The sequence below is a fragment of the Scomber scombrus genome, chromosome 8, assembly GCF_963691925.1.
Source record: "Scomber scombrus chromosome 8, fScoSco1.1, whole genome shotgun sequence".
Taxonomy (NCBI): domain Eukaryota; kingdom Metazoa; phylum Chordata; class Actinopteri; order Scombriformes; family Scombridae; genus Scomber; species Scomber scombrus.
In genome coordinates, this window is record NC_084977.1 from 10,610,604 (window position 1) to 10,635,433 (window position 24,830).

The 24,830-nt window shown below is 39.3% G+C and overlaps 3 protein-coding genes across 4 annotated transcripts in view; 1 reads left to right on the top strand and 2 right to left on the bottom strand.

Annotated features, from left to right (window-relative positions):
• ubxn6 (UBX domain protein 6) overlaps positions 1 to 24,830 on the top strand; it is a 409,082-nt gene that overhangs the window by 25,725 nt on the left and 358,527 nt on the right. The gene's annotated exons all lie outside the window — the stretch shown is intronic.
• Positions 49 to 16,001, bottom strand: si:ch211-129c21.1 (uncharacterized protein LOC563087 homolog). 2 transcript variants are annotated; one of them, XM_062423733.1, is made up of 14 exons: positions 15,865 to 16,001; positions 9,710 to 10,245; positions 9,172 to 9,314; positions 8,325 to 8,387; positions 7,835 to 7,933; positions 6,637 to 6,736; positions 6,214 to 6,324; positions 5,927 to 6,078; positions 5,628 to 5,800; positions 5,108 to 5,264; positions 4,782 to 5,004; positions 4,348 to 4,463; positions 3,996 to 4,218; positions 49 to 3,915 (listed from the first exon to the last, which is right to left on the bottom strand). In XM_062423733.1, the coding sequence occupies exons 2-14, from the start codon at positions 9,816 to 9,818 to the stop codon at positions 3,152 to 3,154; spliced, it is 2,433 nt and encodes an 810-aa protein (XP_062279717.1). In that variant the 5' UTR covers positions 9,819 to 10,245; positions 15,865 to 16,001; the 3' UTR covers positions 49 to 3,151. The 2 variants fall into 2 exon arrangements, with proteins under 2 accessions (XP_062279717.1, XP_062279716.1); XM_062423732.1 differs by lacking the exon at positions 15,865 to 16,001 and adding an exon at positions 15,681 to 15,761.
• LOC133985013 (uncharacterized) lies at positions 16,455 to 21,497 on the bottom strand. The gene is made up of 5 exons (XM_062424554.1): positions 21,475 to 21,497; positions 20,633 to 21,001; positions 20,498 to 20,542; positions 19,981 to 20,106; positions 16,455 to 16,857 (listed from the first exon to the last, which is right to left on the bottom strand). Exons 2-5 carry the CDS (start codon positions 20,985 to 20,987, stop codon positions 16,709 to 16,711), a joined length of 675 nt encoding a protein of 224 aa, XP_062280538.1. The 5' UTR covers positions 20,988 to 21,001; positions 21,475 to 21,497; the 3' UTR covers positions 16,455 to 16,708.

Sequence of the window (24,830 nt, forward strand, 5' to 3'; positions counted from 1 at the left end):
GCCTGCTTCGGCTGCAATTTCTTGAAACTCGCCTTACTATTACGTGCAGTCTTTGCATGTCAAAAATGTCTAGCTTGACTTTCGCCTAACACATGCTGCATTTTTGTTTTAAGTTGGACTTGTGCTTCAGTGAAGCAACGTCTGGAAACATTTCAAAAGATGTTGGTGCGTAACCTCTCTGATTTTTCACTGTTCGCTGATGTGCCATATCACTTTCCATTATTTTGATACTGGGAAAAAAAATAGTCACACCCAAAGTAGATATTTTGTTGTTCTCTGATTCAGTATTTCTCAGTTTCTAATGTTCCAAAGCTACACTATTTGCTTTTAGTGGCCAGTGCCCTGCCATTAGAGCACCTTATCAGTTGTTGAAATGTTCCAGTCACTTTCACCCAGATAGACTGAATTTTGGTATGAAGTGACTGCAGTGTGCTTGCATGCAGCCTGAAATAGGATTGAAACTGGATATAATTTACTTATGTAAAGGAACCAACCTCATGTAAACTGTGTAAACAGACACACATCCCAATTGGCTGATTGAAATATAAACATTTACAGACGGATCAGCAATTGAGTGGAATCTTGCATGTAAATGTACAGTAGTCAGACTGTGTAAATGCAGTCTGATATTTCAGCTCTCTTTCTGTCATTCAAACAGACATCTGGGGTTTAAAAAACCCAAAAACAACGATTGTGGCTTTGGTGCAGTTTACTGCACCACATTTCAACCATTTATTTTTTATTTTTTTGGCTCAATGATTTAGTCAAAGCCTTTATGAAGTGTGAGCACCAGTTGGAGGAACAAGGTGCCACGACTTAAAAATTCATTTTACTTTTCTTCTTACTAAAGTGTCCTTCATGGCCAACTGCCAAAATGAGTATTTTGATTTTTCTCTGTTGTTTGATAAGTGACAAAATATTATGGATATGTTCAAGTAACCTTGAAATATTGCAACATTTCAATAAATATTCTTATTCACACTGTCTGTCCTAGTTGAATGTATAAGAACCATTAAGGTAGGGATTTTTGATGATATGAAGTCTTACACTTTTCCCACACTGTCTTTTCACATAAAGGTGCTGTGTGAAGACAGTAGCATTTCTATTTTTGATTATCTTTGTAATAATTGAAGGTTGGATGGGATTAAGACATTAGAAAACTTTGGCTTCAGGTCTCAACAGCATATTTGGACAATCAGACTCCTGTCAGTCACTTGTTCAGTCTGGTCAGCCCTGTTGGTTTTGCGATGTTTGAAACAAAGGAAAAAGAGAAAGTGTTGAATCTTTCACCCAGGCGATGAGATGCTGCTGAGACATTGATTTACTCAGAAATGTAAGTGAGGGATGTTTGAAGGAACTGAGTGTAAGATAGAAAAAAAGACTGTGAGCATCATAGAATAGCTCACAAGCAGCTGAATTTAAAAGAGAAAAAACCTCATTAAAACTTTGGAGGATGATGAAGAGGAGAGAGGGCAGCTAAAAAAAAACCTAAGAGTGATTTCTGAAACTTACCAAGCAAGCCCACTGGCTTTTTATTTTAGAATAAATAAACTGACAACAATAGTTGCTGTGCAGCTTGTCTTAATTCCCTGGTGTATATTATTCCTAGACTGAGCATATCAGTGAGATTTTAATTTTAAAGTATGCTGGAATACATTTTTAACAGCAAAATCTATGCAACTGCTTTGGTAGTATTTTATTGATTTATTGATAAGACAAATGTATAACCTTAATGGCATGGCAACTTTCTTATACTGCACTGCTGAATAATTAAACAGAGACCCACTTCAACCCTTTCATAACTGCTTGTTTGAGATGAATCATGAGGCGGCTCTGAGCATTAATTGTTATGTAATCATTGTTGTTAATGACAGAGTGTGAAAAACACAGAGCAGATTCAGACTACATTGCTGTAATTTGGTGTGGTCTCAGATTTTTTTTTTCTTCTTCTTTTTTTTTTTTTTTTAACAAAAACAGGCAGGTGTGAGTTATGTTTGTAGTCTGTGTGTGTTTTTTCGTTGTCCCGAAACACAAACCACAAAAGCATCTGTTTGGGGAAATCATGACACAAAGCACATCAGGTGAAGTTTACCTGTATCACGTTCAAACAAATTTGCTGTCTGTGTGAGAAAGAAGGTAATAATTACTGACAGCTACATACACGTCAAAAAGTTTAATCATTATCATTATTATTATTATGAACAAGGGCTGCTGCATTTTCCAAAAGTTTGACACCAAAAACCAACATTTACATTTTTGATCCGTCTCTGATGCAAATTCACTGACAAAATCGTACACTCACAATTCTACGTCCCAATGAATTTTTTTTATTTTTTATAGTTAGACCAAAATATATGCTTTGAATATAGAAATATAGATGTGTACCCTGGTTACACTAGCTCACTCTCAAAGATGATGTAACATTTACTGGAGTGAAATAATCTTTTTTTTTTTTTTGCTACAGACAAAAGAGCTACAGAGTTCACTCTTTATCACAGACAGTATGAGCATTTGACTGCTTAAACACAGAGGTGTATCTGTAGTCCATTTTTTAACAGCCACCTGAATATAAAAGAATACAGGCTATTGATTAATAATTAACACAGCAAAAGACTGAACAATACTCTGACTGTTGAATGTTGTCTTAAATAAACAGTAAAATCCCAATAAATGAAATGTGCTTGGAAGTTAGAGGTCAAAGAGTTCTTTGCTACTTGTTCATTGTTGTCGGCCGTATTTACAAGACTTACAGTAGATCACAAGTATTTCAGAAATAAAAACTTAACTGTGACAAATAAATAGTAGTTGAAAAAATGGTCTTTGCTGTACACAATATATTACACAAAATGTATTCACAATTAATCATTATAGAAAAAATACATGTATAAAACATTGGCTTTTCAGTTATTTCATGGAGTAAATGGAGAAAATCTCCCCAGATATCCTGTAAAAAGCCTTTTTTCAGAGTATCAGCTGCCCGGTTAGAGTGCAGAAATGATAGACAGTGTTGGAAATTGGCAAGGAGACAGAGGACACCAATCAAAAGAATACATAATGTGAAAACCTTTTTCTAAGCGCCGTGTCTTGTTGGAGGTACACCTATAGGATGGTAATTAGTTCACTGGTGTTAGCCTTCTATACCTCAGCAGAGTCAAATCTCTGACTCATCATTTATGTAACCCAGACCGTCCAGACTTGAAATGTTGGCCATGGGTGTGAAGTGGTGCTCCCCGTTCCCTTTGAAGTCAACAGCAGAGTGATTATTATTGGCACTACAACGTCTCCCAGACTCAGGCTCCAGGAGCTTTATCTCTGAAGTTCTGTTCGGGATGTGCATGTATTCGGTAGATTGTCGTTTTCCCTCGTTGGCACTGGAGCTTTGCCCAAACTTAAAGCATTCCAAACCTCCTCGACTCCAGATCCAAAATATGACCCCCATCAGTGAGAGACAAAGCAGGGACAGCAGGCCAACGGCCACCTCTAATCCAGTTAACCTGCTAGTGTCACTTTGAGGCTCTGGGGACACATGGTCCCCAATGTCCGGATCTGGCCCCACCCCCGGTGAAGCTGTATTCGGACTGTGAATAGAGTCTGAGGAATTTTTCACCTCACTGCCAGGAGTAGTGTTGTCCCCCACTGCTGGGCCTGAGTAGGGCTGTAAACGATAAACCGCCACAGTCCGGTTGTATGTCCTGCCATTGATTTGCTCCACTGAGCCACAGGTGTACAGACCAACGTCAGATTCAGAAGCACTCAGGATGAGGAGGCCCCCGCTGTAGATGTAGTATTTGTGGTTGGAGTGAAGTGTTTGGCCAGAAAACTGCCACATGACCTGTGCCAAGTTGGAGTGGAGCTCACAAGGCAGCTGGATGTTGTTCTCTGGAATCAGGGTCAAATCCACTGCCGGTACTGGATCTAAAAACACATACAGACACAAGGTTGGCCTCACTGCATACTAATAAATAACCCTGCTGGGATCCTGTAAATGAACATACCAGGCTGAGGACACTGCGAGATGTCTCCTTTCTCCAGACTCTGTATTGCTGTATTTGAGGAGGAAGAGGATAAGCTGTGGACGGAGGAGCACTGCTCAGTGGAGAAGTCCCAGGCACAGTAAGGATCCCTGGCCAGGATGCAGTCCACACAAGTGACATAGCGGCTGCAGTTACTGACTGGCATCTGGATAGCACCAAACTCTGAACCCGCAAATAGCTGGCCCTATGTATGCAAATAAACACACACAAACAATAAGTTAAGTGTTGGCATCATCACCAGCAGTTCAGTGGTATCCAAATTGACTTTGAGCTAACAAATCATATTGCAGCTATATTTGCGCTAGTGTGTTACTTTGCTGGATGAGAGGCGCAGGATGTTGATAGGTTCAGCATTTTCATACAGTTGAATCTCCTCAATGATGAACATCTCTCCATCATAGTTGACGGCCTTCTGAATATAACCGTTTTCTATCAGGAGACAATAAGTGCCAGTGAGACCTTATAATCACATAATAAACAAACACAACTAGTAACCAAGATCATGGCTTTGATAAACCCTGTCATTACTCATCAAATGTGTGTCTTAATCAGTCGGCAAATGAAAAACACACCGATTAAACAAATCTTGTGGTGGCTTTTCAAACCTTCAAGTCTCTCAAAACATGCTTTCTCAGTCAGATACTTAATATGAGCAACAGGCTCCAACACAAACATACAATTTTCTGATAACCTTAGCATCAGCTCTACTTTCATTTTATTAAAACTAGTACTTGTTACATAGTTTACCAGTGCCAATGAACATGACGGCATATCTCTGTCCATCCAGCGCCAGCACGCTGTCCACTACAATCCGAGTCAGCAAGGCCCCCTTCTTAAGCAGCAGTGGGCTCCCTGTCAGAGGACGAACTGCCTCGTCCATGAGGGGACGGTCCCTGATGAACTGGAGGGTTTTGTCAGGAAGGTCCAGAGAACGATTCATCCCCATTTTACGAGCCACATTATTGATGCACTGGAATATAAAACCACAATTTTAGAATTGTGCGTTTTACCTCGTATACTTTTATGTGGATATCAAATATAACATCTGGCTTCAACAAAGTCTTTGAACTCACCGCTCCTGGTCTGGGGACTGGCACCTCTCCTGTGTACATCACCCACTTGACATGTGATGTCTCCACAGCAACAGGTGTCTTAAACTTTCCCTCATTGAAGCTATCTCTAATGGCGGACACACTGTATGCGCACACTGCAGATACCTGAGACAAACCCCTGGAAACACCAAATCAAACACATTTAGCCAACAAACCAAGCTATATTTTCTTTTTTTCTATGACTGCAGAATACCTTTTAGATCTTGAATTAATTGCTCATCAGTCAAACAAAAGTATTTACTAACTTATATTACACTCAACATAATGAATCAGACAAATATTCGGATTTAAAATGTGTGCAGTATGTTTTTGTTTGGTCTTTTGACCAATATTCATATAATCCCAGCCTGGACACATAAATATGTATTGTTACAAACCCAATAGCCAAGAATTATTTGTGAATATATACTTTCATACATTGCTCCACATCAACGTCTACCCTGATTCATCAAACCACAGGATTTGACTGGTCAGTACTTACGACTGGGGAGTGAAGACAGCATAGAAGACACTCTTCCTCCAGTCTTCATGCTTCAGCAGGAAGACATCCTGTACAATGGGGGGCAGGCTGGGTTCAGGGAGGGAACAATCCAGACGAGCTTTTAGGAACGTCGTCCATTTCCTTTGCAGCGTCCGCTGGCCGCCCATATCCCCCTAAACACAGAGACAGAGCACTGTGTTGTGAATTTCTACAAATATTCCCCTCAATCACAACAATCAGGCGAGTCACTTGAAGATCACTGAATGTTAGCTGTGTTTAGTAGTTTTTATTCATCATACCTTACAGACACGGGCCACTCGTGACACTGCAACCTTGCTGTAAAAGTCGTACTCCATGGCATTCTCGCTGAAGAACATGTATACTTTATCATCATCACCATCAGGGCTGAGATAACTCTCACCCACAAAGTCCATGTAGACAAAGTTTGGCTCTGAAATCACAAAACAAGAAAAAAAGTACTTGAGACCAATGTAGAAATATCAACTATCAACAGATACACTGCAGTCAATTCCAACTGACGTGCACACCATTATATAAAACTTTTAATGGCAATTTTTAAGCTCACCACTGAGCCAGGAGCTCTTAAACTCTGTGCGGAGAGCCAGGTTTGAACTGCGCAGAACCACCGGCTCTGAACCCAAGAAGTTGATGGATGTAGCAGAGTACAGGTCGTTTCCTGTTAGACAGGAACAATGAATGAGGAGAAATTCCTGAAAAGCAATTATTCATATGAAGTTGGAACAATATCTCATTTAAAATGTCCACTAATGGACTGAACCAGCTGAATATTTTCTGACTGATTAGTGGCTACTGTGTGTTGAGGGAGCAGGCGGCAACAGCAAAGATATTGGGTGACATTTGGTGCCCATTTCTTGTGGCAAGATAATATCCTACACTGATCCTTTCTGTGGGTGCACTTTGAACATTCAGCAGTATTCTGTGCTTTGTTCCCTTTTCCTTTGCCCACAAACCTGAGTCAGACACTCACCAACCATGAGGGAGGAGTATCTCTGGAAGGGATCAAAAGGACATTTCCCTTTTCCCTCCTCCTGCTTTCCCTCTAGCCTTAGCTGTCCATTAGCAAACGTCTGTCGGAAACAAAGTGAAAGAAAGAGGAAAGTTACAAAGAAAACCTGCTGAGGGAATGAAAATAAAGTAAACCTGTGGAGTTTTGTTTTCAGACACAGTACTGAGATTCAGGACTGGAATAATAATTCTGTACCAGTGGCTTGCATGTGTTAGTCCAATAACTACAACCTGCATATATTTATATTATTACTCACCACTGTATACTTTGTACAAAAGATAAATAAAAGTTTATGGATTCATGGTAATGCATTCATTGAGTTTTCTCAGAATAAGCACACAGTGGTTAATAAAAGAACTGTAGCTGAGGGTCTTTGTCTACTGACTGCAACATTCATGCATAGTCAGGGTTGCTTAGCTTAAAGGATACATGATTTTCTATGTTTCTTATTTTCAACAACTCCCACGAAAAGACAAAATCCTATTGCTTATCCACAGATGAATATTGCTTATTCATCTGTGCCATAGACCTCTATTGTTATAGAAAAACGATTAAAAACACATGAGTGAGTCACTGTTGTGCTGGGTGACATGTTCCCTCATTACAATGACATCCCTCATGGGCGATGAACACTGTAGTTTATTTGCAATCACCGTTCTGCTGCCCTACATACTCACAAGAGCATTAAATGTGTATTGATCCGCGACTTAAAATAGTCCGACAAATGCGCTATTCACTCCTGTTTGAATAGCATCTGCTCGAAACTGCAGTGCCCAGCTGTTTTATATCACTGCACCTTTTGAAAAATGAAACTACACATGTGTGATCCATTTTTAAAGCATCTTCAATAGGAGGATACAGGCAGTAGCAATACAATTTTAGTTCCGATTTTTTCATGGGATTTGTTGACAATAAGAAGAACAGAATCATGCCAGCTTTATGCTTTAAACAAGCAAAACCAACTGTACGGACCTCAAAGAAGTAAAACTGGCATTAAAATAAGCAGGAGTACTGAAGCCAATGACTTGTCTTTCATGAAAGTAATGAAAAAACGGCACATGTTTTAACATGATTCAAGTTACACAAGAGAACTAACTCACCACCTCAGCTAATAAACAGAAGTGCCCTAAACTAACCCCATATATATATCCATACTTACCATATAATCACAGATGGGGCTAAACGCATTTGTGCCACACACATACATAGTAGTGTCATTCACTTTGTGCAGGGTTCGAATGTAGTTGCGGCATTCCACCTGCAACAAGATCCAGCAGAGAGAATGCCAAGGTCAGAGATCTGTTAGTTCAGCCACATAAAGTACAAACAGGCACAGATACATTTACTGCACATGCTGCCTGGAAATTTGCTGGTGGCCAAGGGTCAAGGCTGTATACATGCATTTTCTTCGCATGCCTTTATTTGGACATTGAGCACGAAGCTGTGAGCAAAGCACTTCAAAGAGAATTCTGTGTAAAGACATGAAAAGAAAAAAAGCCTCCCATATGAATGATTTACAAATGCACAGAGATAAATTGCATGGGGGAGTGAACTGCTTTCAGTCAACAGTCATCCTTTAACACTGTATCCATGCCCTAAAAGTAAAATTAACCATATGTAAGGTTGTTTTAAAAAGACATTACACAAACCTCAGCGTGTTTTCCCTTGTACGTGCACTCCCTCTGCTTCTCCTCGGTAACTCGCCAATACACCTGCATCAACAGAAGGAAAGTGTCATGTCAAAGCATGCAGGGATAGTGACGCAACCCCACAGTACGACAGTGCTACTGTTGTCCGTTTACCCTCACACATTTCCTTGTTTGTCTAACATCAAGATCAGTTAGTTTTCAACAGAATGGAGTATTTGCTCGCTGGGTCGCCAATACCTCTTCAGTTGAGAGTGTCACCTGTGTAACTGCAATCATGAATCAACAGACCACTGTCTACAGTTCAAGAAGACCATTGCTGTTTTAAATTCTGCATGCAAATGTACACTGGTGAAGCAGAGGACTCTAAACTGGATTCTGACGTGAGAGCTATTTAATGTGCTTTTGTGAAGATATATTTAGCAGAAATCCACTAGACACTCAACTTATCAAATAAAAGGGATACAAATATTCCAAATTTAGATACTGGTGGCATGAACTTCATGCATGATAAGAAGCACTAGCAAAATGTGTCCAAATAGTTCCTAACAGCCAACAAGAGGCTGATTGATGACAAACGATAAGGATGAATCCAGTCCAGCCTTGAGTGGCTTAATGATTAGTAGGTCCAACAACTGCAGTATCATACATGTCCAATAAATATTTCATGCTTAAGCTAATTAATCGCAATTTCATATAAAACCAGCAGCACTTGATTTTTGCTGTGCAGGCATGTGTCAATAGCTTCAAATACACATCGCTGATCAGAACAGAGAGCCAGAGCTGCACATTTTATACACAGATTTTTTTTTTTTTTTTTAATGAATCTTACTCTAATACACTTTCTTACCACAGCCTTTCTGATAGAGATGTTGTCGATGTCCAGAGCATATACGGCCTCTCTCGCCCCCAGCAGCAGCAGGCCTAGGTCATCTCTCATCAGCATAGTGGAGTAGTTGAAGATCCCCTCTTCTCTAAACGACTTCAGCTGGCCTAAACAGGAAAAACATCACGTATGCATTAGTACACTGAGTTTCACTTTATTTCTCTTCCACAATTTGGATGCTGTGACTTTGTGCAGTTGGAAAAATGCTCCAGCAGCAAAAACAAAATGCAAATTCATTGGAATTTAATAAGTTTGTCCCAGCTTGCTCAAAAGTTGCACTTCTTGCTCATATATAATGGTTGAAATATTTAAATACATCCTTAAACTGCCACAACTTTTAGCATTTACTGGCTAAGGCACGACCTAGAAGCAAACTTAGATTTGATTATCAAAAAGGACCCAATTTCTCTGCATCTATAAAACAATATCTCCCAGAAACACTAGACTATTACATACTGGCTGATTAAAGTGGGGAGGGGTTGAATTTGAATTTGTGACTTACTCTGGTAGGGGACAGTCTTTCTTGGGACACAGTAGTGAGTGTCAAGTGCACTAAGCGAAACACGGAGCATCAATCCACAGACAATGCTCAGGGCTGAGAGAAGAGACATGGCTCAGAGTCCTGGTTTGTCTAAGTGTGGAAGAGCTGCACACTCCAGCTCTACCACCAAACCACCCAATCAGAGACAGAGCATGGTCCAAGGTCTCAGTCCAGATGTTGTTGTTGTTACACTGAGGGGACCTCACAGTGTTGCACATGTGCCGCTCCGGCACGGGTCATCTTTCACTTCAAAGATCCTTGCAAAAAAAAGTACACACAAATGTTTAACCAGGCCTGCGCGGTGCGGATTAGTCCATTAGCTTCGGCCCAGTTTGAATATTGCGTGTGTCCTGTGTGGAGAGTATCTATGTTGGAGTTAGCCTCCAGCGCAGTGCTAATGAGCCACTGGTGTCCGCTCTGGAAGGAGGAGCACAAGCCATGCTGCTCAGCTACTGGAGTGGGATGCCGGAGGAGATCATCTTCATGGTGTCCCACTTCTAGGAAAGACATGAAAATATGTATGAATATAATGATTAAATAGATCCTTGAGATGGCAAAACTGACTAAAACAGGACACCAGAACAGGGTGTTACAACGGTGACTGTTTAGCCTCCTGCACCTCATCACTTTCCACTAAATACATTGTTTGATCATTCATGGATAATTATTGTATAGAGCTACATAAATGTTTGGCAACAGTGCTGCTCTTTTTCTAGTTTATAAAAAGAAAATCTTATATAATCATCAAATAGAAAATATCTAAGAAGTATAAGTGACAGTAAGCAAGATTAAGAGAAAGAGAGATTAGAGATGATCCCTCAGATCTTTTTTTTTACCAGCCAGAGCTACAACCATGAGAAAATCTCATCTCTTAGCTGGACACTGCAGCAATTTCATTAATTTAGGGAACCAATAAATCCTGTTTTTTAGTCCATAGTACGAGTCAAGAACCAAAAACACAGGATCCTACAATTCCCATTATGCATCTTAGTATCCTTTCTGAATCTTTCAATATACTCTCCTTGTCTGTTAAATGCTTGTCTCTGTCAAACTTACAAATTTGCATGTTGTCATATCAGGTTTTTTGTTATAAAATTTGCCCAATCCAATATGAAGCCATCGGGGTTATTTTCTCAGACTGTTGAAGACAGAGGAGTGTCAAGTAAAATGTTCTTCATCTGTAAAATAAGTGGAGCTATGCCTTTATTTATTGCTGTTTTTTAAAAGCCTGTTGGTCAAAATAATGCAAACAACAGGGACAAATATAACCTCACTGTTACATCAGAGAAATCTCCCACCTCTTATGGTTAGAGGCATGAAAAGTCATAGCTGTAACAAAGGAAACTGATGTCAAGTGAAATTCTGCCACGCTGCCCACCAACCCCCACTCTCTCTTCCTCTTCAACACTCTGTCTCTTCCTGTCCTCCTCCCTGATAAGAACCTGCTTCCTCTAGGCTCAGCGGGGTTCAAGCAGCAGAGGGGATCAGTTCAGGTTTGGGCATGCATGCAGATCACAATAATTCACTGCTTTAGCACTCCATCCCTACCATGGGATTCATGCTGAATTGAGACTTACCACTTTTGGCAAGTTTTCTCTCTGTTTTGACAAACTGAGCGGCACTGCCTCATTCAAAATTCATCAAGGTACGTTTCCTCAAAATAACACACAAAGCATACTTAACAGTGGACTCACAAGGTAAAAAACTATACTCTTATCTTTTTGGTGCACACTGCTCCAGAGCAGCTGCAACACATGGCTGCTTTGCAACTGTTATTCAGATTTTAGTTTGCAGAGAAAAAAAAATACAGCAGGATTCAAGCTTTGAAACACACCACAGAGTCGTCACCTATTGACAGAAACCAAAATGACAGCATCCAAAATTTCCTCGAGAGACAGCCTGGCGCTCTCTCTCCCCTGCTGCCTCTGAAATAAGCTCGGTTTTGAATGTGCATGTTGCAACAAACTGCCATGCTCACACCTTGTTGTTACTTGACACAGCAGGACGAGCTGCTGCACGTATAGGACTGCTCATCTGTTGTCAGAGCAGTGATGTCTTGCATGCCTTTCCCCTCAGGCTCTGTATGTGTGTGTGTGTGTGTGTGTGTGTGTGTGTGTGTGTGTGTGTGTGTGTGTGTGTGTGTGTGTGTGTGTGTGTGTGTGTGTGCGGAGGGCGGGGGGCTGTATGTTGAGTGCTACAGCTGAATGGAATGACTGCAGGTTGTTTTTCAAAGCACTTGACAGATACTTCCAAACAGCGCAGACAGGCAGGTATGACTATAATAATAGAAGAGCATGCAGCAGTTGTCCCTCTTTTCTCTTCCTTTGTTTATTCAGGGTCTCACACACACACACACACACACACCGACATGTGCACAAGTGGAATAGGAATGGGGGGAGGGGGGTGCATAGCTGAGGGTTTTATACAAGTTACTGGTCACCAATCATACATACACACTGTTTTTTTTGTAGTATGGGATCCTCATGTTTGATCAAGTTATTTATTTTATATGACATGACAAATCTTGATCATATTTTGACACCACATCTTTATCAATAGTTATTCATTTATTTAATGATAACGCATGAATAAAAGGCACTCTTGGGTTACCAGATAATGACCCAAAATTTATGTGAAGGGTCTCTTTGGCTGATATAAATCCTCCCCCTTTGCCGCTTGCTTGTTAATTCATCAGGATTCAGGAAGGACCCCTCCCATGGACTGTTTGACCCCCTACCTTTATTTATTAAGGCTCCCCATTATCATTGCCAAAATGCATTTATTAATGGCTTACTAACACGTATTGCTGCAGACTTGATGGCGTACTACACAGTGGCCGTCTGACCCTTAATTAATATTAGTAAGTCATTAATGAAGGCTTGCTCTGAACACTGATAAGGATATGGTGACAGATTGTTTTCTAATTCACCATCAGAGTGGGTGTGTGCACAAGTGAAGACACTGCTATGAAATCAAGATAGGTCTTTTGTTCATAGGGGATCAGTGCCGATTGTAGTACAGCCAGCAAAACCTGCTCAAAGATCAGTCATTAAACACACAGCTGCACTTAACAACTTGATAGTCTCCTCTTAAAGAACTATGCAATGCCTGATTATGCGCATATCATTAAATAAATGAAATACATATAGATTTTATTGTTTATGAAAAATTGCACAGTGTCTGCATACACTTAAGAGGCATTGAAACGCTCAGTTTGTTTGTTTCTCTTGAATGTCATCTTGACATTTGAAGTGCTGGTTTCAAGTAAATACATCAACCACAAAGTCAGCGTCAAGGAAGATGAACTGCTACAAAAAAACAGAACAGACACCAAGAGCGTGACAAAAATTGTTCATGTACATCTCGGCAAGTCCAGATGTAACTGTGGAGCAGGTGTGGGTATGTATTTCCCACATAGTAAGGTAGTCTTTAAGAGGTTAGCACTGTGGCCGCTGGTGGGCTTTTATTATTCAAGTACTAGAATATGAACGAGTGTGGGTTCAGAAGCTGCACATGAACTAGTACAATATGTTGAAGAAGCCCTGCAGCAGTATCTCCAGACACTCCAACCACTTGAAGCATGAGGATATTTATAGACCACTCAGGAGCTTCCACCATATCTACAATTCTCTACAATAGTTTCTCACTACAACGACACGCTGCACACAAAATCAAACCCTGAACAACGGTGTGTGGAGCGTGCACCGACAAGCACACTGTTGTCATCACCGTGAGTCAAAACAAATCGAAATCCAAAGAGCCGTGTGAACAGTCAAACAGCTGGACTGTGACTGTGTAGGTCTGGGCTTTACTTTATAGTATGTCTTGTCCTTTGTATGACTGCACTGTATGCTTTATGGGCGAGGCCTCCTCCCCCCTGTAACTGATTAAGCTGCAAGGTTGACTAACTGGTCTACAGGTTTGAATTCTGGTTGAATCACTGGTTCGTTGGTAGGCTGCTTATTTGTCAGTATGCCAGTTTCCTTCTGCCTGATTCTTTGGCTGCCAGTCAAACGTAAGCTGTGCAGCCCACTGGCAGGCAGGCTGGCTATGATACAGTATTCCATCGCACGGGGCCTAAACAGGAAACCGGTTGTGGGAGGGTGTTCACCTTTGACACTCCTTGTGTCACAGACTCTGTTGTGAAACAGTCGCTGGAAAACACACCCCAGTTCAGCATCGGGTTATATTTTTGCAAGCTGGCTAAAACAAACCTCTTTTTCTATTATAATGACAGCAGCTTGCCACCTTTTGTTGTGATATGCAGGAGAGTTGTAATTAGCTGAAAACAATACTTCAAAACATGCTGCGCGCACTGTTTTCAAGCCAGCTACGACACATATCATTAAAGCAAAGCTAATGGACGACTAACAGTCAAAGACAACCAACATGAATAAAGACTATAACCACCCTAGACATACACAGTATATTCAATAAACTGTTCAATAAACCAGTTGCTCCCATCTGATAAATGATTTGTCACTGATGAGGCATTACTGATAAAGTGGATTTAACACTTGAACGCACACATGTACGCATACACACACCCAGACAAGTCACAGCAGGAGCTGGGACACAAAAGGAAAATATGAACACTCTGACAGCGTCAACCTGTGCTGTGTGACAAGTTCACTGACAGATGGGAACACCCAAAAAAACAAATTGTAGATACCACATCAATTAGTTTGGAAATTGAATACAAGTGAAATTCACTGTGGAGGTTTTACTCCACTTTATAGCAACAATGTCAGTAAAATCTTAGATTCTGGCAGAAGCAAAGACGGTTATTGAAAGACTATTATACTCATTTGAAATATTGTGAAGACAGAAATATTAAGCACTAACTGTTTACTGGAGCAGATGCTTCATTAGACAAGTCTTATATGGCTGCCTATATTGCCTATGAATGAAGAGAATTTTAAAAATATCACATCCGCCTACTATGTGATAGCTGCTTTGGTTCTAAAGACACTTTTGAGGTCACAATCTGTCAAATAAATCCAGCTCAAAGTGCCACTTTATCATTTGATCGTGTGTGTATGTGTGTGTGTGTGTGTGTGTGTAGGTGTGTGCGTGTGTGTATTAATGTGCATGTAAAAAACAGAAATGTGCATCAGCTTAAACCACAGACATCCAGCGTATGATCTGTGGTGTTGCTGTGTACAGCCGTGCCTCGACTCCCCGTGACCCCACTGAGCTGCTGCACCATGACGCTAAAATTGGGCAATCCCCCTGAGTGAGTGCACTGACAGCACTTAGTATATCCTCCAGCTCGGTCAGCCAGACAGACACATGTCATGTGCTTTCAGTCTCGCCACCCATTAAAACTGCACTCCCTTAAATATCAGATCAACCCTTGAACACTCAATTAATTTGTCATACTGTATACAAAATGCAAACCCAAGCACATTAGATTTTGTGGTAGTGAATTATTGATATGATCCATAGACTGTATATAAAAGATATGATCATATACTGTAGTTATTTCAATCATGATTATTCAGTGAGAATGTAAATGTTTCCAAAATTGGATGAAAGATTTAAAGCTGGGAGCGTGTTATATATTTTCACAAGCTGATTTGTACCCATGATGAAAAAGATTTGTACCTTTAAAAGTCTGCAAATGCAGTAGTTGGTCAGTTAAACTTTGAGAGTATAAACAGTATATTTGTACATATGGTGAATGTTGTTTTGCTGGTGGTACAAACATGTTTTCCCACAGGATTGAACCACATCTTCACTGCTTTTCCAGTAGCACAGAGCATTCAGAGCTGGAGCTTTTCTCCAGAGTGTCAGCACTGACATTATCCGCGGTGTTAAGTGGTTGTGCAGCACCCACCTAAACGCATATCCTACCACTGCTTAGTCTAGCTCTTGGCTGCTATTATTAGATTAGGATATCCTATAATCTTAGATAATACAGTGAATTTACTTTGCGCTGCCTGTGCACCTCTCAACTCCTCCGGTTGCAAAATCCAATTCCCACAGCCAGCCGTGGGCTCCGCGCAAAAAAAAAGGGAAAGAAAAATAAAAACAAGCCTGTGGGACAAACAAGCCCGCAAACAAACAAGTCAACAAGTCACAACAACAGCACCTGATGTCCACGTTAGACTCACCGGGAGTTGTCCGGGTCTATATCAGAAACCGCTGTTTTTCTTGACAGTGATCCGGCACGGCGCTCTCTGCTCCACCTGTAACGCTCCTCACTCCTCCTCTGCTCCTGCAGGGAGCGATCATCAGGCAGCTCTCAGCGCCCGGCACTGTCTGATCATGTGACTTTTGATTGTACCTTTCTTCAAAGGCTCTCACCCGTTCCCTATCCAATCAGCTGTGACCACAAAATCAAATCAGTTTCCCCGACTGCTTTGTTCTTATTTTATTTTATTTTTTACTTGGATGTGTTTGATGTCGTCTAATAAAAATGTTTAAAAAAAAAAAAGAAAAATCTAATAGCTATATTACAAACTGTACAGCAAGAACTGCATTTTCAGCATCTGAAAATTGAATGTAAACTCTAATAACAAGGACACTGTTGATGTGTTGACACTGTTGAAAAAGATTCATTCAAATCCCAAATCCCAAAATAACAATTCATGTCACAAAATAATTATGTCACAAAATAACAATTTACCACTTTTTTTTGGTTTATTTTCTGTAAAAATGGTATATTGATCACAATTATGTACAGGTGTTGACTTTTTTTTTTTTAAGCAAAAAAACGAAACAATTTACATTTTTGCAAATTTAAAGCATCTAATGCCATCTAGTGGCTCATATTACTGAACATGCCTGAAAAGAAATAATCAAATAAAATGAATGTCCAGTTGAAGAGTTAAAGAGAATCCTTTTCCAAAAAAAAAAAATATATATATAATATGTACATGTAAATGTTAAAAAGTAAAGAAATGCCACTGCAGTAACAGCCTCTATGAGTTGATATGTGTAAGGTCCATCTCTTCACTATTTGTATCTCATTTTGCTTTCCTCATATTTCCTGCCAGGATTTGGGGTCCGAAGGTTTTGACATGAAGAAACTGTCTTAAGTTTGTCTGCTGGCGCCCCAGGCCGAGGAGAGGGACGCATGTTTCCATAGATAGGAGTCTGTAACTCTGTATTAGAAAGTAAACACAGGATGAATACAGTATTAATATCTGTAGTTAACATGAAGACCCTTCACCGAGTACATGTATTAATCAGTATGTTTCCCCCACCTCCAGGTTATATCTTTAAGATGTTAGTTTTGTTTTTCAGTTGCATTGTGGACAATAACAGTGTAGAAGGGAAATTGTATAATATTAACATAATACATTTTGCAATCAAAATTACTTTCTGCAAAAACTTAAAACTATACTATGTACTACGATGTACTACTATGAACTATAAAAATGTAAATGAAATCATGAATCATTTTTATCCTATTTACAATTAGGTAGACATTTAATTATCTACTGTCAATAAATCCAGTGGTTGAAATACTGAAGAACACAAATAGATGTACATTGCCCTCATTAACGTTTAAAAAAAAACAAAAAAAAACAGAAATTGCAAGGTTACATTAGGTGTAACAGCTGCAGCCTTGATCAGATATGTGGACAAACTATTGATAATATAATATTTATATTATATAAAAAATCTTTAATATATCTTCATAAAGTATAAATAATTCCCAGATGCATTGTATCAACACAATAAATGCTGTTAGATAAGGATGACAAAGCTTCATTCACAGTAAAATGTTATCAAGCAGGAAATGTATACACATCTTTTTTACTGGCTGTGTTCAAGTCACTGATAAATTATCATGTATTTTTAGAGTTGGTTTGGGCCTGATTTCCACTGTATTGGAAGCCCCTAATTTGCTCTCTATTGTAGTTTCTCAGATGCTTAAGCACTGTTCTCAAAATATGAAAACATGAAGTGTAACTATCGTCATCATCATCAAATCATACTGTGCAGCACACACTTCATTTGTCCTGCAAACGGCTGCTGCTTACTCAAAACATTTGACTCAGGTTCCAAAAGTATATAAACTGATCAACTAGTGAAATTTCACTTCATATTCGAGACAGTCAACATTACAAACTCTAGTTCTATAAAGTTAAACAGAGCCAACTGAAAAGTAACCATGAGCGTGTGGCTTTCCTGTGTGACCTCTATTCATAGTATGCACTGACAGCAATAATGTGTAGTATAATCATACAGCTAAAACATTACATCGCTGATCAGTTAACCAACTCAATGCAACACATCACAGTATGGTTAAAGCAAAACTGCCTTCAGCTGAAAGTCTCTACAACAGTTTCGAAGTGCATTAAATTCAATTTGGCAAATTTTAGACACATCCGCAGTTGCATGTCAACTAAGGCTGCACTAATGTACATGCACTCAATGATCTTCTCCCACATAACATATTGTCTGACAACCTGGTCTCAAGCTAGCAACACTGCTCTTAAACCTCTATTTTCTCTATATAAAAAAACTCTCAAAGTGCTGGACAGGAAATCCAACAACTATCATCACTGCCATATTTTATTGAAATACAAGTTGTTACACTAGGAACACCTGATTAAATATTCACATTCCTGTCTTATGTACAAAATCATACATGGACTTGCTCCTCCTGTATTGAGCCAGTTTATAAAAATGGCATCAACATCCACACGGAGTGCAGCTAGAGGAGACTGTGTGGTCCTGTTTAGAAAAAGTGCTTTTAGCCGGTCTGCATTTTCAATCAGGGCTGCTCGTGAGTGGAACTCCATTCCAACTCACATTAGAAATCTTTCAAATTATGCTTCTTTTAATTTAAATTAGTTAATTAGTGGTCAAAGCTGTCAGCATTAAATTGTAGTGCTTACATTTTCCTCCACGTTTGCTGTTTAAGCTGAGTCTTCGTTAGCTTGCGTGTGTATGTATGGATTTTTGCATTGTTTTCTCTCTGTTGCTCTCATAATACACAAAAAACACAGTTGCAAGACCCATGTATGTATGTCAGGCGTGTAGAGTTTGTCCTCCTGCTGTGCTGTCTCTTTTCCATTCTCTGTGATAGCCCCCCTCCTGTCACAAAACCACCACAAGCTTACACACATTTAGGTTTCTATGTCTGATGGAACTTTTGAACCTACACAAAACCCAATGACATGGTGTAAGCGTAGTTAAGAAATGATAGCTAATGAGTTGCACCTGTACGCTAAATTCCACAACATTTGACAGGATGTGCTAAAATTTGAATAAGAAGAAAATTAAACAAATTAAATTAAAAGAGCCACCTGTTGACAATTATTTGGGGCATTACAACAGTACTATATCACTGAAAAGAAGAAAACATTTGGATGGTTATGGGCAGCTGAAATATTTTGCATGTGAACATTTGCGTATTAACATCATTAGAAAAGTAGTGTCATCCGTTTTGGCTCCGAGACTTTAATTTAACATAATTCTACATTTGAATTATATGTGAAAGCAACACAAAATGTACACACTGTTGTGACAAAATTAATTAAAGATGTGAGAATTTTGCACAGAAATGAGAACTGTGCAAAAGCGGAGGGAGTCTTGATTTGACACCATTTCAGTTTTAGAAATGCCAGGTGCACCTGGTAAGTAAGAAAGAAACAGTTGCCCTCAAAAAGCAATTCCTGTGGTTATAACATATATATGCATATGTATTGTATTTGTATGTGACAACCGGATAACTGACCTAAACCTTATGACTCACAAAGCAGTGAGAGTGCTTGGTAGTGCACTGTGGATGAGCTTGTTGTGAGCTTGTCACTTATGCTACTTCATAAGCAACACTTGTTCTCAGTATCTTTACTTAAACCCCTCAAGAGACAGACAGTCTTGTCCTATATCTACATTCTTGATCATCTCACGCTGTGCTGTTAAACCACAAAAGCCACCTGCTTCTTCAGCATCCACCGACCCCCGAGTTGGGCAGATTTAACCTGCGATTATAAGCACTGCTTCCTGTATCTTTTGTTCTCTCACACTGACATAAAGACACTTCAAGAAAAACTGTAAAATGCAAACGTTCAGTCTTGAACCAGGGAATCAGTGCAGATCTGACCTCACTGGTTTGAGTTCTGTGCCCTTATTTGCAAGTCTGTTTCTAGCCTTTATTTCCCACAGATGCAGATAGATCGTATCTACAAACTGCTGATGCTCATGCAGAGACATCAATACACGACCTAGATGACTATCCAAACCTTGAACCTGTAAAAGAAAACTCGTACCTCTTATATGTTGTCTCCTTCTCATTAAGACACATATGATGATGAGGACTATCAGGACGAGAACCGATCCTCCCACCAAGATCCATAGCCACCATTCTTCAAAGAAGTTTGTGGGAGACACATGGACTGTAAGAAAAAATGAAATGTGGCCATATTATGTCAATTTATTAGTGTGTGTAAGAGTAGACCAATGTGTGCACACTATAATTCTTAATTGATGATTTGTTAAACAAGTCATCACAATTTCAGGCAGAAGTTCACACCTCACAGTGAGGTAATTAGATTAAGATATTTGAGTACTTTAGAATAGTTTGGACATCTCGTGCCTGAAGTCTTCTAACTTGTGTCTCTTCAGAGGCACATTCACCGGAAGTTTCAGACAATAACTCAGACTGTGATGGATCCTAAAAATGGACTGTATGATGTGCTATGGTTCATGAGAATTTCATGCGCACACACACACACACACACACACACACACACACACATGCACACACATGCACACACATGCACACACCTTGTGTCTGGTAAGTTGTATGTTCCGTTACGGTCTTCCCTGTTCCTGTCATCATAGCAAGGCAGACAATTGACAGTATTATGAATCCATAATGTTTCACAATAATAAGTTTGAGCAAATACAAATAATACTTACCAACAATCACTTCTGCTCCTTTGCTCTCATAATGTTTTAAATATGGAATCTCTATTGTGACATTGCAAAAGTACCATCCACTGTCGTTGTATGTAACACTTGATAAAGTGTGTTTCGGCAGATCCTCCTTTAAGTTCTGCTTTGTTTTGCTGGATGTCTCATTGGAGGTCTTTGTGGATTTGTTAAATACCGTGGCGTTGATGTCAATTGTTTTATTTCCACAGCATTTAAAAAACCAGGCTATTCGAAATCTCCCCTGTCCCTCCAAAGAGCAGTACAAAGTCAGAGAGGAACCATGGGGAACGTCCACTCTTTTTTGCTCTTCATCCAGAGTTACAGTAACTTGAGCTGACATCACTGCTATTGCCACTGCAGAGATAGATAGATAGATAGATAGATAGATAGATAGATAGATAGATAGATAGATAGACAGACAGACAGACAGACAGACAGACAGACAGACAGACAGACAGACAGACAGACAGACAGACAGACAGATAGATAGATAGATAGATAGATAGATAGATAGATAGATAGATAGATAGATAGATAGATAGATAGATAGATAGATAGATAGATCGATAGATAGATAGATAGATAGATAGATAGATAGATAGATAGATAGATAAAATCAGTGTTACACTTCATGCATTTTGCAGTATTTTAACAATAACCACAAACGTGTATTTAATTCTACAACTGCTCTCTACAGATTTCCTCTTCCCTTTTTTTTGTCTATTCATGCATTATTCTTTTTAGCATCCTCATGTAACACATCTATGGCTTTGTATTCAGTGTAGAAGTCTATTTTGATGTGTTGAATATAAAGTAAAGAGTCTTACCTGTGAGCAACACCAGAGTTGACTGTTTCAGCGACATTTCCATCGTATGATGTGAGAGGTGGTCTTCTTCTCAGACTCATTCTGTGGCTGCTGCCTGCCTGTCTACGCAAGTGACAGCCAGAAACAAACCTCTGTGTGTGGGCGGGAGGAGGGGTTTCCTTCGCAGTACTGTAAGACAAAGTAGATTTAAGTGAGCTGACTGCACTGCAACAACAACTGAAGATGGAAAAGATGTAGGCTTTGACAAAGGTGACCAAATACTGATGCGCCTTGTTTTCGAAATCTTCTAATCGAAAGACATCAAAAGCAGCCTGTTGACTGCTACCCCCATGTCTAAAAATGTACATCCTGCTGTAGACAATCGTTTTGTTTGGAAGCATACAGCGATTCCCTTCGATGTGAGATAAATATGAATGTGCTGACTTGCTGAATGATAGCAGGGCATAATGAATGATACAACAGTTTGTGAAACCCTTGTGGGTTTTTTGTGCATGGGTGCTAAAATGCACCTTACCTTTGTCCCCACAGTGTCTTACCAGAAAAGGAGCACTTGGCTTCCTGTGACAAGACACAACTAAGTAAAGCGGAGTTGGTGAACTTTCTGATTCAATCTCAGACCACAGCTTTTAAAATATTTGCAGGAGACAACAGAGATGAGAGACAATTCGATATTTATTAGTTCTGACTGTTCACAGATGAGAGCCAACAACATCCCTTTCTGAGTCTGTGACATTTAAAATTTGAGCTTTTGGGATCTGAAACCTATGTAGCTCTGACATATTCTTCAGTGTTAACCTGATCATAATTATGATAAGTTGTGTCTGAGTATTATCTGTTCATAATGGTGAACAGTAACAAAAAAGGGCACAAGTAGATCTAAAGTGAACACAGAGTCTGAAACCTCAACCACATTCACTGAAAGTAGGTCCCGGCTGTAACAAAAGTACAAAAACAACCATATATATCATTTCATTTAGTAGAGTTGTTTGCATAAATGGGAGTGGAGCTTGTGGCAGAAATATTATGCATCTATACTTTTTGTGATTGAAACTGAAAATGTTAAACATTTCATCTAATATACTATCTGTAAAATACAATATAGGCTTTAAGGAATTGAGCCAGTTGCCATTCCTTGTGTTTTCTAATATTTGATGTGTATATTGCTTAACATTTAAGTATTTCTGGTTGGAGACAATTACACCTCTGTCTTTACAGCAAAAGCACTTTTTGGTGGCTGTTCTATTTTTGGAAAGCAGCAAAAAAAAGACATCATCCAGTGTGTAATTGTTGTGTAATAAATGTCCTTATTTTTCAGTTGGTCAACATTAATACAACATCTTCTAATGTACTACATATGTAGTATAATATGAATAAACTATTGTTTAAAGTTTTATATGCAATCGTTACAAAGACTTGTTATAAAAAATAAGTCACTGTACAAATTGTAACATCAGTAGGACTTCTTCAAAAGATCCTACTTTCATTTACTTTTGTTCATTTACACATTAACTGACTTTTCAGTCATCTATTTGTATTGTTTTATTTTATATGTATGCATTTGTATAGCATGGATTTATGCCAAATACCATAGCATTAATATCCTAAACTAGTAAGCAATGCCCATCCCCAAACATAAAACTCAAAAGCAAAACACATATGACACTGCAAAAGACTAAACAACACATATGCATGCAATCACCTGCCACTTTATTAGGAACACCTGTGCAATCTTATACAATCCAATGCAACGGCTCTGCCATAAATTTTACTGTTACATTTACAATGTTACATTTTCCATTTTTGTTGATGTTGCCTACTTTATGTATATTATTGAGTTTGTAGTGGGTGATAGTGTACTGGAGTGCATCATATTGAGATGTAAGTTAATGGAGTGGGCAAAAATATTGGGAGCACCATTCAATATAATGCACTCCGTCAACTATGTCAACAAAAACTGAAGCTTCATAAATGTAGACTGCATGGCAGAGCTGTTGCATTAGATAGCACAGGAGAACCTAATAAAGTGGTTGCTGAGTGTACATATTAGCACAAAACAAAAAATAAAGAATGAGGAGATTTCCAACTTCATCTACAGCCTCAAACAGAGCCTCAACAACTTAGAGGTACAAAGAAACACAGAGAGCAGGTCACTTGCCGTTTTGCTCTGAAATGACTACATTCAAAACCCTGACTGACCTTTTAGTGTCTGACTAAAAACTAGAGTTCTTACTGAGTACCAATTTTGGGAGAGGAAATTATAAATGTCAGCAATTTCTGTTCTGTTTTGTTTTAGCAAAATCAAACCAAACACCCAATATAATGCACTTCATTACACCGCTACCAACTACAACCCCACTAATAAACATACAGTAGAATTATCAACTTTCTGACAATGTCAACAAAAACTGACAATTTGTAAGCTTCGGAAAAGTAGAATATATTGCAGAGTGTTGTATTGGATGGCATTACACTGTACGGGTGTTCCTGTTAAAGTGGCCACAGAGAGTACATTTCAGCACAAAACACAAAACCCATAAAACAAGCATCAGATCACTCATGACTACATGACTGATTCATCTTTAAAAAGTGTCAGTTTGACTTTAAAAAGTTTCGGTTTGACTTTAAAATATTTTCAGTCATGATCCATTTGGAATTCTGTGGGTTAATACTTCCACATGTTGATCCCCTGCAGGATTCAAGCTATCCCATGGCTTTCAGGAGAGCTCTTTTTTTAATCAGATGGAGCAAATTTTGGTTAAATTTGCAAGTAAGCTTCCTTGTTTTATTTTGGACGGCTGATTACAAAACAGAAAAATTAGTAATGGCAGTTTGGAGAAATGCTTTTTTGAGATTTTTCTCAATATTGAGTGAATTAGTAATGAAAAACTATCATGCATGAATCATACATCAACAATAGCCCACTTTTATGAATGATATGCATGATCCATGATAATGGCCATACAGAAAAAATAGAAATGCATGGCAATAGTAGCATTGCCAATATTTTAGAGAACCCCCTTATTAAGAGGAGCCAAACTGCCCCTAGCTCACCTGTAGTTGGTACCCTGAAAAAACCCATGTGCCCACGTGAGGACTTACTAAAGGGCTCTTTACACTTCCCAGCAGGTACACCTCATGTTACTGAAGGCCTGAGAGGATCCTCCTCTCACTGAGCAGGTGAGCAGCCTGGTTATTAGACATTTATAGATGGGTTTGATCAAATATGTTGCTGTTTAACGTATTCCCTCCCTCACCTTTGTGGTATTGGCCTTACGTTTCTCCGAGAGACCCTAAAGGCATCATGACTTCCCCCCTTACTACCGGAACTTCATTACCCACAATCCTCCTCTGACGCA

Bases quoted from the DNA above. Each gene is read 5' to 3' on its own strand.
- si:ch211-129c21.1 (XM_062423733.1), bottom strand. From the start codon at position 9,818: ATGTCTCTTCTCTCAGCCCTGAGCATTGTCTGTGGATTGATGCTCCGT. The intron at 6,737-7,834 runs GTAAGTATGGAT...TGTTTCCGACAG, and splicing joins GCCCCATCTGTGATTATATG to ACGTTTGCTAATGGACAGCT. The intron at 6,325-6,636 runs GTGAGTGTCTGA...CCTGTCTAACAG, and splicing joins ATACTCCTCCCTCATGGTTG to GAAACGACCTGTACTCTGCT.
- LOC133985013 (XM_062424554.1), bottom strand. From the start codon at position 20,987: ATGTCAGCTCAAGTTACTGTAACTCTGGATGAAGAGCAAAAAAGAGTG. The intron at 20,543-20,632 runs GTAAGTATTATT...CTATGATGACAG, and splicing joins AGGAGCAGAAGTGATTGTTG to GAACAGGGAAGACCGTAACG. The intron at 16,858-19,980 runs GTACGAGTTTTC...TTTCTAATACAG, and splicing joins AAGGAGACAACATATAAGAG to AGTTACAGACTCCTATCTAT.